The sequence below is a fragment of the Mucor velutinosus genome (genome assembly GCF_035048745.1).
Source record: "Mucor velutinosus strain NIH1002 chromosome Unknown tig00001542, whole genome shotgun sequence".
NCBI lineage: Eukaryota > Fungi > Mucoromycota > Mucoromycetes > Mucorales > Mucoraceae > Mucor > Mucor velutinosus.
The window spans coordinates 1,803,345-1,818,357 of record NW_027041924.1 but is presented as its reverse complement, the minus strand read 5'-3'; the positions used below and the strand labels follow the sequence as shown (position 1 = coordinate 1,818,357).

Genomic DNA, 15,013 nt, shown 5'->3' with positions numbered 1-15,013 from the left:
CCATGTGTGTGTGTGCATGTGATCTTAATAAACTTTAAATTTTATTCAACTTGGTCTGATCTGTGGAAAGGGGCTGGTTAAGATGTAAAAATGCTTCATCTTAATCGCTATCGTCTGATGAAGAGTCGCTATCAGAAGAATCGGAAGAGGAGGATGAAGAATCGGAATCAGAGCTGGAATCAGAGGATGATGATGACGATGAGGCAGCAGCAGCAGCAGCAGCAGCGGGAGTTTCAGCAGGCTCAGCCTTCGTTTGAGTGGGCTTTTCTTTCTTGACAGACTCCTTCTTGGCCTTTTTCTCCGTATGTTGTGCAAGTTCGGGATGAGCCTTTTCATAAGCAGCTACTTCCTTCAAGTACTTTTCTCTTTCCTTCTTGGCAAGTTCAGTGAAAGGCTGTTGTGGGGGGGTAAATAGATGAGTTGAATGAATTCATGCAGCCATTTGCCCCTTGTTGTTATCGTACCTTTTTCTGTTCTTCAGACAATTTTCTCCATCTGGCACCGTAAATCTTTGATTTTTCAGTGAAGCTAGCTTCAGGATGTTGCTTATCAACCTGTTCCCTGATGGAATTTGAGAACAAGAAGAAGTTGGAAGGAGGCTGTTTGGGCGCATTAGGGTCTTTGCGCTTTCTTTTGTGGTCATCGTTGGCTACAGAAGCAGGCGTATCGTTGGCAGAGAGCAGGATTTCAGCAAGATCTGTGAGGTCCTTGGTGATGTTGGCAATAACTTTCTTGACCTAAAATTAAAATTCCAAATTTTTTTAACAAGAGACGCGATATAACATTTCCAATTGCTTTAAATTACAGACGAAATCACATCAAATACGCGTTGAACTTGATTGACTGAATATCGAAAATGTACTTACTCTTTCTTCTTTAGACATGTCGACTAATATATTTCGTTAATGTATAACAAGTTACAGAAAGAAAAGGAGAGGGAGGGCGAGCGAGGCGTGGGGCAGGAAATGGAGGAAAAAAAAATATTTCTTTTCCAGTCGACCGCTTTACGCCCGGGCATGCTTGTGTGTGAATGTGAGAGGATTGCCTGTACTCCTACTCAAAGATTATGAGACCACAGGTTATGTGGCCGAGAATTGTTCGCCTAGACCAATCAATATGCCCAGGCGCCGTTTTGATGCAGCAAAAGAGGTGCAGCAGCAGCGAATACATAGGCAACAAAGCGGCAACACTTCATCAATGACTCGGGCCCTTTTTTTTTTTTTGCCTCTGGATACTGATTGACTAGAATGCACCTCTAACCTTGTACGCATTGGCATCGATTTGCAAACATCCTCCCTAAGCTATCTACCTACCTCAAAGTCGATTTTGACCCATGAGCATACTGTATCAACGAAAAGCAAATGTCTAAAGTTTCTGGTGCTCTTTACTACTACTTCCAAATCTTGATTGCCGCCTTCTTTGATGAAAGCATCATCACAACCAGCTTTAGCTAGTATCTGCCATGATGTCGACCGTGTTGCCTCCAGTTTTGTTAGGCCAGTGCAGCGACGCAAATTCAGATTGAACATTTGGGCCAGTGGATGCTTCCAGGCTTGCATTGGCATCTGATGTTGCTTCCTCTCTCTCTCTCTCTTGTAGCATGGTATGCATACTAAAGACTGTATCCTAAACAGCAGTTTATTATGAGCATTTGGTGTAAGCTCTGCCTTTATCAAATCTTGAATGTGGAAAAACTTGAAAAACAGCTAGAGTAGAAATGTCTCATGTCTAGCGGTCTGGTCGCTGGTAAAAGTAGATTTCTTTAACCTTGGTAAACAGCACGCATAGTTTCGGGATGTATTATACAAAGAATAAATGAATGAAAGGGGATTCTCCTCCAGCAGCATCTGTAGTACTACCTGCAGCAGTTCAAGAAAAAAAAAACTTTGATCGCTTCTTATGTCTGAACGACTCGATTATATGAATAGATACCTTTTTGATATGTTGGCTCGATCTGGAGATGAAGCGAAAGAATTGGGCTGTAAATCTAGCGTTCTATTCAAGTATTTAATCGAAACACTGCATCAATTCTTGTATGCTTAGAATTGAGCCATACCGCCTCTCAATTACATAACAAGATGCAACATCAGACACTTTTATTCCGAGTATATCTATACCCTCCAATTTGAAATCAACATTTTAGAACAGGTAATTGCTATGCTATTTATGGTCAATTGTAGCTAAAAAGGTATATAGCAATCTTCGGAATAAAAAAAAAACCTCATTTTGCTTTTTGACATGCACATATACATCGTGTAAGGTTACGCATTGGATAGACATGTAGCTTGTTCACACACTCACACAAAAAGAGTCCTATCATCCTCTGCGTTTTGCTACCTTATGATCAGTTGGTAAGCTTCTAATGGACACAGGATCACTTCACACCAGTCACTTGCATGCAAAATTATGCCTTATAAATAGACACCCCCCCCCCCCTATTCATCAACTGTATCTCCTTTCTTCTTTTTCTATTTTACTTTCATCATCCAATTAATGCCAAGTAATCCAAACGCTTCGTCTGCAGCATCGATAGGCAAAACTGCTACCCTCGTCTTGGTAGTAGGCATGCTCTTTTCAGGTAATTTGATGCTCACGGTTCACTGTGCCAAGATGAATGTTGACATTAGTACTCTAGGTGTCTGCAATACCATCCTCAACAAATTCCAAGATATGCAGTGTGTTGGCAATTGTGATGATCCCGATCCAAAGAAGAGGTCTTATTTTGAACAACCTATATGGCAAACGTAAGTGGTTGGAGTGTCATGATGCAGAATGTGGGCCGGTTTTCTTATCTTATACCTCGCTTCAAGTTTAAACATGTTTGTGGGTGAATTTGCTGTTTGGTCCGTCTATCTCTACCAGAAATATCAGCATAAGCTAAACAAGATCGCCGTTGCTCCACCCTCAGCTATCAATCAATTGGACGCAGCTGCTATTGTGGATGATGTCGATCAGCGTATTACAAAGGTCGAGGATGATCTCCCCGAATTGAAGGGATGGAAGGCACTTTTGTTCTGGATACCTACCTTATGTGATTTGACCGCTACAACGGTACATACTCTGCAAACCCTCTTGTCAATATCGTCTGCTGACTAACTTGATCTAGGTAATGAATGTTGGTTTGATTTTAACATCAGCAAGCGTCTATCAGATGTTGAGAGGAGCAGTTGTTATTTTCACAGGCCTATTCAGCTATTTGTTCTTGAACCGTCGCTTGCGGGTATACGAATGGGTATCATTGGTAATGGTCGTGGTAGGTGTGGGTATCGTGGGCTTGTCTTCAGTCTTGTTCCCACAGAAAAAGCCTGATGAGACAGTGCTCGGAGGTGATTCATTCGATTATTCTTCCTTGATGGGTGTGGGCTTGGTTTTGGGTGCACAGATCTTCACTGCCTCTCAATTCGTCATTGAAGAAAAGATTCTAGTGCGCTACAAGGTAACTCCTTTGAAGGCAGTGGGCCTTGAAGGCTCTTTTGGCCTCATTTCTGTTTTGGCTGCTATGCCAATCCTCCATGTACTTTTAGGCAAGACCCATCCTTCATTCGATGTCGTCCAAGGTTATCACGACTTTTTTGATAATGCTCGTGTGTGGCAAACTGGTTTAGCCATCAGTGTTTCCATTGCTTTCTTCAACTGGTTTGGACTTTCCATCACTTCAGCCGTATCAGCCACTGCAAGAAGCACAATTGACGCATGCAGGTAAGCATGAATGACATGAGGCCAAAGCTGTTAACAAAGCTAACCGCTGCCCAGAACTTTATTCATTTGGATGGTGTCCTTGTCGTTGGGTTGGGAACATTTTTCATGGATTCAAGTGGTTGGCTTCATTACAATGGTGACCGGTACATTCTACTTTAACGGTGTACTCAAGTGGCCATTCGTCACTGATGAAGAAGAAGAACAAGCTGAAAATGAGCGTGCTCCTCTTTTACCTCGTGATGAATGAGGTCTTGATAAATTCGACTACTACCATAGATACACACTACCGTTATTCCCCTCTGATTTCGATTGATAATTTCGCATTTAATTTACAGTTTTTCTCATCTCATGTTATGCAATGTTATTAAAGCTGTTGGTGTATTTAAAAGAAACAGCATGGAGATCCTGTATTAGGGTTCAACATTGGACAACATCTGATTGACCTCCATACAAAGCTCAGGAGCAAGGCATAATTCGAGTTTGAAATATACGCAGGATTGCAAAATGCTTGAAACTCCTATCTTGTAGATGAATCTCGCTAGATCCTGTATTAGAATCAGCATTCGAATGTATCGACCAGCAAAGAGATGGCTTGCTCGTTTCGCCCACAAATCTATACGCAAGGCTCTCATACCTTGTTTGAAATGATCTTGGAAGGAAACCTATTATGTACTTTACTATGCACTCCACTGACGGAGAGATGCCTAAATCATGTCTAGATCTTTCAAATAGCGGTTGTCACTCTTCTTTAAATCAAAACTGATGTGACTCGAAGGACTGTTTAGAAGGGAAAAAAAAAAGCTTAAATAGAAATCCCCATCATGCCTAGGGTATAGATCTTCTTCAAATCTTTAATAAATATTTGAACAATGGCCGATATTTCCACCACACTCGCAGGCGTCAAGCTTCCTAACCTTCTTTTCAATGCCTCAGGTGTTTGCTGTCAAACTGAAGCTGATTTGAAGTTGATGGTGGAAAGTGAGTCAGGATCTTTGATCACCAAGTCGGCCACTTTTGAACAACGTGATGGCAACCCATCTCCTCGTTACACTCCTTTACCCGGTGGTATTGGTAGTATCAACTCTATGGGTCTCCCCAACGAAGGCTATGAGTATTACTTGAACTACGCCAAAAACTACGATTACAGCAGCAAGAAGCCCTTGTTCATCTCTCTTTCAGGACTTTCTTTGGCTGATAATGTCAAGATGTGTGAAGCCTTTGTTGCTGCTGATTTGCCCTGTGTTCTCGAGATTAACTACTCTTGTCCTAATGTTCCCGGCAAGCCTCAAATGGGTTACGATCTTGAAGCCATGGAACACTCTCTGAGTGTATTGGCTCCCCTCATCAAGAAGCCTTTCGGTATCAAGTTGCCTCCTTACTTTGATATCGCTCATTTCGATCAAGCTGCTGCTGTTTTCAACAAATTTGAAAACTTGGCTTTTGTTACTTGCATTAACTCTGTTGGTAACGGTTTGGCTATTGATTTTGAAACCGAGGAAGCTTTGATCAAGCCCAAGGATGGTTTTGGTGGTTTGGGTGGTTTGATGGTGTTGAACACTGCTTTGGCTAATGTCAATGCTTTCCATCGTCGCTTGCCTGGTAAGCAAGTCATTGGTGTCGGTGGTGTTGTTAGTGGTAAGGAAGCTTTCCTTCATGTGTTGGCTGGTGCCAGTGCTGTTCAAATTGGTACTCAATTGAAGGAAGAGGGTCCTGGTGTCTTTGCTCGTATTGCCAAGGAGTTAAGCGATATCATGGTCGCTAAGGGTTACAAGACTCTTGAAGATTTCCGTGGCAAGGTCAAAACTTTGTAAATTTCTTGATAAATAAATACTGTACTTTATATCTATATTCCTCAAACATAAACCATTGATGTCTTGTTTAAACTTGCTCTAACAAAACATATATGCTGAGGCGTTTTGCAAGTATTCAAACAAACTTTTTATATATACGAGTGTTTATGCTTCGGATGGCTCTCTACCTTGGCTTCGCTTCGGTGAGAACCAACCTGCGCAGTGGCAGCTCGCGCTATCGATTGCCCTTGCGAATCTTACCAGAATACTGCTACTACTTTCATTTTGACCCTCCACTTGCACATGAAAGCCTTTCATATTATCTGTAAATCTGACTCTTATATGATGCTCTACATCCATATACACGTAGCTAGTTCATATACGGGCAAGCAGCATACGAGTATTTCCCATTTTTAGTCCTCAGTATCCCTACTACAGCAAAATTTGAACGCATTTGGGCCGTGTTTTCTCGCGTTAGAAACTGTTCTAAACCATCAGAATAGCACCAAACAGTTGCTCTCATCTGGCAGTTACTTACCGACACCTTTGCTCAACTTTTTGGGGATCAAAAAAACATGGCCAAAAATCGGCCCAAAAGCATGAGGTACCCCCCCCCCCCCTCATGGTTTTCATCGAAAATCAAACGATCGCGTTTTTGGCCTTGATAATGAAGACGTTTACTATGGTATGTATTAATTCAACATGTTTCTATCGATCTAACACAACTCCTGAAATCATCTTTGTGGGACTTTGATATGTGAAATTTCGACTTTTTGGCCAGAAACCTCTTTTTAAATTTTCATAAACTACTCAATAAGTTTATTCAAAACATCCATTTTACTTAGTACCATTGGATGCGCCTTGAAAAGCGCACCAAGAAAGCTTAAACAAGCAGAGGGTGATTATCATACTTTACTTAGTCGAATCTGCAAAAATAGTTCAATCGAGTCGAAAGTTATTAAGATTTGGCCAATCTGGAGTAGACTGAAAGTCTGCGTTATAATTATTTTTGGCTGGTGGAGCCGGCTGGTAGATTCAACAATGCCCTTTTCATCATGAAGGCAATACAGTAATAGATGTCCTCGAAGCGTATGGAATGTAGGTGGCAAATTACATAGCGCTATTGTTAGTCGTGCTATTCTTCTTGCATTCTATATTTGATAGAGCCAGTCTACCAAAATACTTGTCAGATCAACTTCTTTCCTATTCGAGGCTTTGAAAGTGTCTAGGGACTGAACATTTATTATATTATGATGATTTATTATTGCGTTTTAAGCTGTAGTTTATGTATTATTTAAGTATTGGGCGTTTTTTTTTATAAACGAAAAACATTACTGTGCTGCAGCAAGCTGCTGTTATTACTTGACGATGCTGATGACGCTGATGGAGTAGAAGACTGTTGCTTTTGCTGTTCTTCGATGCTACTGCTGATACTGTAGCTGCTGGTTTCAAAAGGCAATGGCAGCAATAAAGACGATGTGGAATGGCTCATGAGTTGCTTTGATTTTCTGCTGTAGTCTACAAGCAAATCTGATGTGTTACCAAGCTCTTTGAACGAGGTTAACATGGAGTTATTCAATGCTTGTTGCTGTTGAAAGCCTTTGAATTCATTATAAGTTGCAACAGGCATTTCTTCCTCCAGACCATTGTGTGGTGAGCGACCAGGAGCCAACTCTTGGCTGAGGTTTACGGGTTGCAATTCCTTCTTCTTGATGCCAAACTCTCCCATATCTTCATCACAAGGCTGTATGATCATGGAATGCGTGTATCTACGACGGTCTTGCTCTGGACGAAGGCTCTGGATAACATCACCTCTACTTTTTCTTGCTGGAGACAAGGGAGGAGGAACATATTCTTCTTCTTCGCGCCTGATTTCATGTTTTTCAGTAGTTGAAGTATGAATGCTTTTCATTTTTAAGCTTTGTAACTCTAATTCTAGCTGCTGTTGTTGATAGTGTTTTGAAGCAGCTTGAGCAGCAGCGATGGATGCAGCATTGTTGTAACTTGCTCTAGAGTCATAGTAGTCTTCTGCAGACGGCAATCCCTTTTCGTCAGGTATGCCTACCTGGAAATAATCGCTGCTTGCGCTGATAGAGCCCTTTGTAGATCGAGGATACATGCTATTGCTTTTTCCATTACTGCCATGGCTGACTTGATGATGAGATACCAAAGTTGTCATGGAAGGAGCTGTAGATGCAATAGAATTGTTCTTGCGGAATGCTTCAGTGGTAGATGTTGCCTGTGATGTGGACGGAATAATAGGTAATGGGCCAAATTGGAATGCACTGTCGCAATTGCTGCTGCTGATGGTACCTGATTTAGTCAGTGGATGACACGACTTGTACATGTAGTCGCTGGATGACTGAGAACTGCCATACACAAGTGTAGGCGCATGTCCGTAGGTGTTTGTACTGCTGATGCCACTGTTATTGTTGATTTTATTACTATCCTCAGAGTAAATTTCATCACTTGCTGGTGCTGCTTCTATTGAATGATTGTGTTTGGGATGGAAAATCAAAATCATACAAAGCCATGTGATAACAGCGCACATGTTAACTATGGAAGGAGGGTCAAAAGAGATATATAATACATTTGAGTTGACAACATACTGTTACAAATGAAGAAATCGGCCCAAAACTTGTGCATATTCAAATATTTCGGTGCGGTGAGGCCATCGCAGCTTAGGATTGTTAATAGTGTACCATGGCCACACAAAACAGTAGATAAAACAATGTTGATTTCTTGGAAATAGAGAACTTTCTGAGTAATGGATCTACCATTAGGGGTATCACGGGAATTACGAAGCAGCTTCTTGAAGCGAAAATGGGAGACGACACCTAAGCAGGCTACAATGAAAAGCTCTGCACTAATTTATCAGTGGTCAGCCATTTTGTGCCGAGTAAATTGTCTTACCAATGCCATACACCATCTCTGGCATGATTTCTTTGATAGTGGGATCATAGATGCTTCTTGAAAAGTTGTACTGTAAGAGCGGAAAGATGATGAAGCTCGAGAATGTCCTAATTATTGAGGTATGAGTGCTTTGTTTCAGCATCTGGTAGTCTTGCTAACGTACCAGCATATATAAAACATGAATTCTTTGCTGCTCATGAAATTTCTTTTCGCAACAGAATTGGCCAGGTAGTTCCAAAAGCATTGCAGTAGGACCAAAGTGCCTGTCTGTAACGAAAAGCCTATGACCAAGCTATACTCTGTGGGTATCACTAGCGCTTTATCTGCTTTTGTCCACATTTGTTCAGGCTTTGTAAAGATGTTGCCCAGCACATTTGCAAAGCCCTCTTCGTATTTAATCTTCACGGATGTTATATCTATTCAATAGGTTCACTTTTTTTTTGAATACAATGTATGTTATATTAAAGCATACACATACCGTAGAATAGCTGAAACGGTATCATAAACAGAATCAGCATGGTTACTATACTTTTCAGCTCTCCTTGTCGAAATCTCTTTGGATGCAGACAGCTGAATCTATCCAACGTCCACACTCTATAAGTGTACCAGATGTACAAGTAAGCGAATGATACCATTCTTTCTATAAAAGCTTGTGTCAATACGATTACTCACAAACTAGTATTCTGTGTTGGTCATACGTAAAAAACTAAAATCACTCAAGTGTGTCATTTGTATTCTTGATCAAGATTTGAAGATATGAAAAAGCAAAAAGAAGGACAAAGAGGTGCTCCACAATTCGCGTTTTGTATCTTATTCTACTGTTTGTTTAAAGGAGAAACTTGTTATATTAATTTTTATCAAGCTGAGCAAAGAAAGAACTAGGCTCAAAGGAGGCCAATAAACATCAAAGCATAGCATCAAAAGGCAACAATGAATAAGGGAGACAGCACAAGTGTCTTAGGGGTATACAACTGGCAATATCTTTTATCAAGGAGAAGAATAGATGTGTCAATTTACGTTTATTAACAGGCATCGTTTATACCAGTTGTGTGGAAAGGCATGTCGTGGAAGTACTATACCGTAATAACCTCAATGATTAAAGTTCATGTGCATGACCCCCCCCCCTCCTTATGCCGACTTGCGGCTACTAGATGCATCTACACACAATCTTCCCCTATCATACTATGCATAACTGCTTTCTGGGTAAACTTATTTGAGTTTGTGTATATGGGATTTAATGTTTAATCAATTACACAGCAGATTGGAGATTATCCAAAACTGGGAGACGGCATCTGGTCATGCTACTCTCTAGATATAAGGATTCAAGGGCGCACCTGTATTATCAAAGAATCATTCTAGAGCCTCAAAAGAAGATAAAATACTTGAAGTAAATGAAAAATCATCTCAGCATGGCCCTCATCGAGATATGAACCACGAACCAACCATTGCTGCCTGCCATTCAATAGATAATATAGCCGAATTTCTACCACACGTTCAGTAATACACCTTCATTTTTTTGAGGGAGATGCCATGTTGTCTCTTTTGCCAGCAAACATGCAAAAATGGCGACAAGCGATGTTATATGAGGAGTGATTCTTTCAGGGGACCTTCTAGAAAGGGGTGAAGATATTTCCACCCACCTCAATTGATTCGGCAAATCAAAGTAAAATGTGAGAAATCGCATTGTTCTTGTGAAAATAGTCGAATTTCATTATAGATATCCGAGCGACTTGGATTATGGTATAGCCCAATAGTATATCCTACGTATGAAATAGAATATATCGTGCCCAAATAGCCTAATATCTCATTGTAATCAGACCTTCACACTTGACTTTTTGCGGCGGATATTGAACGAGTCAATAAGCATTATGCAACGTTTTTTTCCAGGCTCATGTGATTCTAACATGCATCAGATTTCGGTTATAAACTTTTCTCTTCTTTACATTCAGGGCGGTCGATTCTTCTCATCGTCTATCAAACATGTCTCAATTAACTTCTTCTGTCAGAAAAGGGTAATATAACAATAGGGAACATTGGGAAAGGGAGACGTTATAACACGCCATTTACTTCATGCATAGGAGAGTCATAAGCCATCATAAACTGACAATCTTGTTTTACATAGACACGAACTCAACACAAAATCACTCGAAAGCTATCTTCTAGAGGCTATCCCGGGTTTCACTACTCCTTTACATGTTAGCCAATTCAATCATGGTCAATCCAATCCCACTTATTTATTGAAAGATGGAAAGTAAGCGCTCTTCGAAGTATGCAAAGAAAATGTATTAATATACGACAGCCAGCAACAGTATGTATTGAGAAAGAAGCCTCCAGGCGCTCTGATCTCCAAGACAGCTCATGCAGTAGAACGTGAGTATCGCATCATCCGCGCTCTTGGAGAAAACTCCAATGTACCTGTACCCAAGGTATACACCTTGTGTGAAGATGTCAGTGTCATTGGCACACCATTCTATGTTATGGAGTTTCTCAAAGGCAGAATCTTTACCGATGTCAGAATGTTAGATATACCTTTCGAGGAGCGTAGAGCATGGTAAGTACTTTTTTATTGGAATCAGAAAAGAGAGATGGTATGACTAACTTACAAACCTGCGAATTAAAGCTGGTTTTCGGCAGTTGTTACATTGGGAAAGTTACACTCTGTTGATTTCAAGGCTATTGGATTAGAGGGATATGGTAAAGATGCTGGTTTCTATACACGTCAAATGAAGTCTCTTGGTAAAGTATCTGGTGCTCAAGGAGCAGTTGTGGACGAGGAAACAGGAAAAGAAGTAGGTCCCATCCCTCGTTTGGACGAGATGTTTGCTTGGTTCAAACGCAACGAAGTAACAGATCAAGCAACTATCATTCATGGTGATTTCAAGATTGATAACATGGTACGGTATTGATGATGATGCCTATTCTGTGAGATGATGAATTAATATTGCGCAATAGATTTTCCATCCTACTGAGCCTCGAGTCATTGGCGTACTTGATTGGGAGTTGTCGACTATTGGTCATCCTTTGTCAGATTTGTCTAATCTGCTTCAGCCTTTTTACATACCTCAAGATGCTGGATTAATGGGCTTGAAAGGTCTTGATCCATTACCAGTTCCCAGCGCTGAAGAACTGATGCAATGCTACTGTTCTCAGCTAAAGGGTATGACATACCCCATTGATAAATGGATGTTTGCCGTAGCATTCTCCTTCTTTAGAGTAAGTGTGTGTTTGTGCGTGTTGAAATATAAAAAAAAAAAAAACTCACACTGTCCACAGCTGGCTGTTATCACTCAGGGCATTGCAGCTCGAGTTGCTCGCAAACAAGCATCGTCTGCACAAGCTAAGATTGTAGCCCAAAAGTTTAAACCTGTTTCATATTTAGCCCTAGACATTGTTGACAAAGGCGAATTAGGACGACAAGCCAATAGTAAATTGTAAATGTACTTTATACTCGTTTAGTACTGATTAAAAAAAAACATACGCACGGATGCAAAGACTCAATTTTGAAACGCCATATTGTGCGTGGATTGTTTCAATCCTACAATAAGAGGAGCTACTTATATATTTATTCAAGATATAAACAAACAGTGGTTCGAAATTCGGGTTATGCTGTTGTGTGTGTGTGTGCGTGTACGTGCGTGTGGAGTAAATTGCATTCATCCCCTTGATTTGGTTATAAAAATGAGCTTATTTTTTTACTACTCATTTGCTTTTTTTTTTTTTCTTCTTTTTTCTTTGCAAACAAAGTTTCTCGAGAAAATGGATATAGCTGAACTTATCCATATAGACCGCACATGTCAGAAGCAAAAGAAACATTCATGCAAATGGGCAGGATGTCAGAAAGCATTCAGTATGTCGTGAATTTAAATCCTACTCGAAATATTCACTGGTCATACTCACTGCGATTGCATTCTATAGATAGACCATCCGACGCTGCTAGACATTACCGAATCCATACAAATGATAGGTGCGTCTCAATCATTGCTTGTATATGCAATTCAAGTCTAGAATCATTATATAGACCTTTTCAATGCACAGAGCTTTATTGTGGCAAACGTTTTATACAGGTAATATTATTAAAGACATTCAATGTATCACAACAGCATCAAACCTGTTTTGTTATTAATAAACTAAGCCTTCGTTTTTAATATATAAAACTTGTATTAGAGATCGGCTCTGACGGTTCACTTGAGAACTCATTCCGGAGAGAGACCACACATCTGTGAAGAACCTACATGCCAAAAGAGTTTCAGTGATAGCAGTTCACTAGCAAGGCATAGGTAGTTGGATACATTGCAACACGAAGCATTATGCAGGTACTGACAACATCTATATTCTTGGTTTACATACAGACGTATACATACAGGAAACCGCCCTTATAAATGCCATGAGTGTATGCGAAGGTAAGTTGCAGATATCGGTAGTATATGCTATTAGAGTTTTCTGAAATGCTAAAATTTGCGCTGCCAGTTACACCAAGAAGACATTGTTGATGCGTCATTTACGTATGTATCATGAAGGTCAATCATTATCAGCAGCAGCAGCAACAGCATCGAAACACGCCCATCTCATGGTTCACGACCTGCCCTCCCCTCCCAACAGCCACTGCGGTGATGCCTCATCTTACTCTACCCTCTAAATACTATACAAACAGTTTGATACATTGCCATTTTAATAATAAATTTAAGCTTTTTGGTGTTGTTCCTTGTCTTCAAAGTACTTTTTCAACACCTCCAAAGCCTTTCCACGATGAGAAATGGTGTTCTTGATGTCTTTATCTAATTGAGCATAACTACATGAATAGTTTTTGCTTAGTTTTCCTTTCCATATATGTTTATATTACTCGACTTACGTCTCTTCAAAGCCATCAGGTTGGAAAATGGCATCCCAACCAAAGGTACCAGGACCACGTGCTGCCACAATCTTACCCTATATCTCAATGTGAGCCATCTTGGCATTTGAGAATAAAAACAGCATCAGCAGTATAGACTTACATTGGTTCTACCCTCAAAGATAATAGGCTCATGTCCAGGACCCTCACAGTAGCCAAATGTACAGAGTGCATAAGCTGATCTATCATCAAATCCATCCAACATCTTATTGATGCCAGCATGACCAATGGAATCTTGGAACCATTTACTAGAACAAATAATGAGTACAGACGCACATCAAGCAGAGCAAGGTTTTGTGCGTAATCTTACATGTAGGGGCCGGGAAGTCCGTTCAAGGCATTGAAACATAAGGCTGTGTCTTCTGTAATACAAGGGCCATTAAGCTAACGGCGTTGCAAAGTTAATATTTTTGTGGTGAAATCATCCTACATGTCGCCTTACAATTTCAGCGGCAAGCTTAGATTTTTGCTTGGCAATCTCTTCAGTATGACCTTGAAGTTCAGGCACTATCCATAGCAAGTACATGTTAGGATGTTACAGACACTGAAAGTGCAGCAGTTTTCTTACAATCAATCTTGTGAGACTCCACATCAATGACACCCTTCAAGATGGCTTGCACCTCACTGAGCTTGTTCTTGTTGCCGGTGACAAACACTACATGTTGCTCTTGTTAGCATGCCGAGTCATGGTTACGGAAGCTTTACTTCTTACCAAGCTTGGGTAGTTCCTTGGTGGCACTCATTCTAAATCAACAAAGAAAACGTTTTAGTAAAAGAATTTAGAGGTATTCCTTGATAGACGGAGAAAGAGGTGACTCTCGTTTCCAGTGTTACCAGATGCTTTAGACATATGTCAATGTGTCAGTTCTGACTCATCTTTTGACTTGCCTATGTTGTACCTTGTTTGCTCTGATACATACAGCAATTTTACCTTTTCAACTGTCAGCTGCCATATGACAGCCATTCATAAACGGCCTGTACTTGTGGCCCTGATTCTTTTGTAATGCATCGCATCCATACTAATGAGAAAAGCTTATATTTAGGCAGATAGCACACCTACATTATCTCTTCTCACCCAAAAGTATACCAAACACGACGAAATCTGAATACATCTGAGCAGTGGTTTCTCGAGCCAGAAGCCATTTTAGAATGCCAGAATAGCACCAAACATCTGTTCTCATCCAGCAGTTACTCGCTGATACCTTTGCTCAACTTTTTGAGGACCAAAAAAAAACATCGTCAAAATTCGGCCAAAAAGCATGAGGTATCCCTCATGGATTTCATTGAAAATCAAATGATCGCGTTTTTGACCGCAAAAAACGAAGACTTTTTGTTAGAGTATATATTATATCAAAGTGATTCTATCGATCTAAAAGCAGCCCCTGAATATACTTTTGTGCGACCTTGGTATGTAAAATTCTGACATTTTTGCCAAAACTCCTATTTTATATTTTCAAGAGTTTTTTTTTTGATAAGCTCAGTTAAAACACTTTTCGTAATTATTATCGTTAGGTACGCCTTGGAAAGTACTCCAAGAAAGCTCAAGAGGGCTGAGAAGATCATTTCAGTTCACATAGTCGAATCTTACAAAATAATTCAATCAAGTCGAAAAACATTATAATTTGACCAATCTTGAGAAGCAGGATACGAATCTGCGTTTGAATATTTTTGGCTGGCAACTGTGATGCCATGCCTTTAGTGTAGACAATTGATGATGCTGTTA

The 15,013-nt window shown here is 40.3% G+C and overlaps 6 protein-coding genes across 6 annotated transcripts; 3 read left to right on the top strand and 3 right to left on the bottom strand.

The window, feature by feature from the left end:
- Window positions 1-100: 100 nt before the first annotated feature.
- PET9_1 (ADP/ATP carrier protein) lies at window positions 101-884 on the bottom strand (the record flags this gene model as incomplete). Its single annotated transcript, XM_064824582.1, has 3 exons — window positions 101-394; window positions 465-737; window positions 867-884. The coding sequence occupies 3 exons, from the start codon at window positions 882-884 to the stop codon at window positions 101-103; spliced, it is 585 nt and encodes a 194-aa protein (XP_064677518.1).
- A 1,609-nt stretch (window positions 885-2,493) lies between these two features.
- NAG1_2 (Glucosamine-6-phosphate isomerase (Glucosamine-6-phosphate deaminase) (GNPDA) (GlcN6P deaminase)) lies at window positions 2,494-3,946 on the top strand (the record flags this gene model as incomplete). The annotated part of the gene is made up of 5 exons (XM_064824581.1): window positions 2,494-2,578; window positions 2,636-2,744; window positions 2,811-3,051; window positions 3,107-3,699; window positions 3,754-3,946. 5 exons carry the CDS (start codon window positions 2,494-2,496, stop codon window positions 3,944-3,946), a joined length of 1,221 nt encoding a protein of 406 aa, XP_064677517.1.
- A 622-nt stretch (window positions 3,947-4,568) lies between these two features.
- Window positions 4,569-5,510, top strand: ATC70_005285 (uncharacterized protein; the record flags this gene model as incomplete). Its single annotated transcript, XM_064824580.1, has 1 exon — window positions 4,569-5,510. The coding sequence occupies one exon, from the start codon at window positions 4,569-4,571 to the stop codon at window positions 5,508-5,510; it is 942 nt and encodes a 313-aa protein (XP_064677516.1).
- A 1,294-nt stretch (window positions 5,511-6,804) lies between these two features.
- Window positions 6,805-8,741, bottom strand: ATC70_005284 (uncharacterized protein; the record flags this gene model as incomplete). Its single annotated transcript, XM_064824579.1, has 4 exons — window positions 6,805-8,045; window positions 8,099-8,350; window positions 8,403-8,509; window positions 8,566-8,741. 4 exons carry the CDS (start codon window positions 8,739-8,741, stop codon window positions 6,805-6,807), a joined length of 1,776 nt encoding a protein of 591 aa, XP_064677515.1.
- A 1,641-nt stretch (window positions 8,742-10,382) lies between these two features.
- On the top strand, window positions 10,383-11,837 carry AHA1_1 (Co-chaperone; the record flags this gene model as incomplete). Its single annotated transcript, XM_064824578.1, has 6 exons — window positions 10,383-10,414; window positions 10,525-10,653; window positions 10,702-10,953; window positions 11,023-11,296; window positions 11,355-11,615; window positions 11,676-11,837. The coding sequence occupies 6 exons, from the start codon at window positions 10,383-10,385 to the stop codon at window positions 11,835-11,837; spliced, it is 1,110 nt and encodes a 369-aa protein (XP_064677514.1).
- Window positions 11,838-13,082: 1,245 nt separating this feature from the next.
- On the bottom strand, window positions 13,083-14,033 carry ATC70_005282 (Aa_trans domain-containing protein; the record flags this gene model as incomplete). Its single annotated transcript, XM_064824577.1, has 7 exons — window positions 13,083-13,191; window positions 13,252-13,328; window positions 13,394-13,538; window positions 13,601-13,674; window positions 13,733-13,797; window positions 13,859-13,945; window positions 14,003-14,033. 7 exons carry the CDS (start codon window positions 14,031-14,033, stop codon window positions 13,083-13,085), a joined length of 588 nt encoding a protein of 195 aa, XP_064677513.1.
- Between the last annotated feature and the right edge of the window lie 980 nt (window positions 14,034-15,013).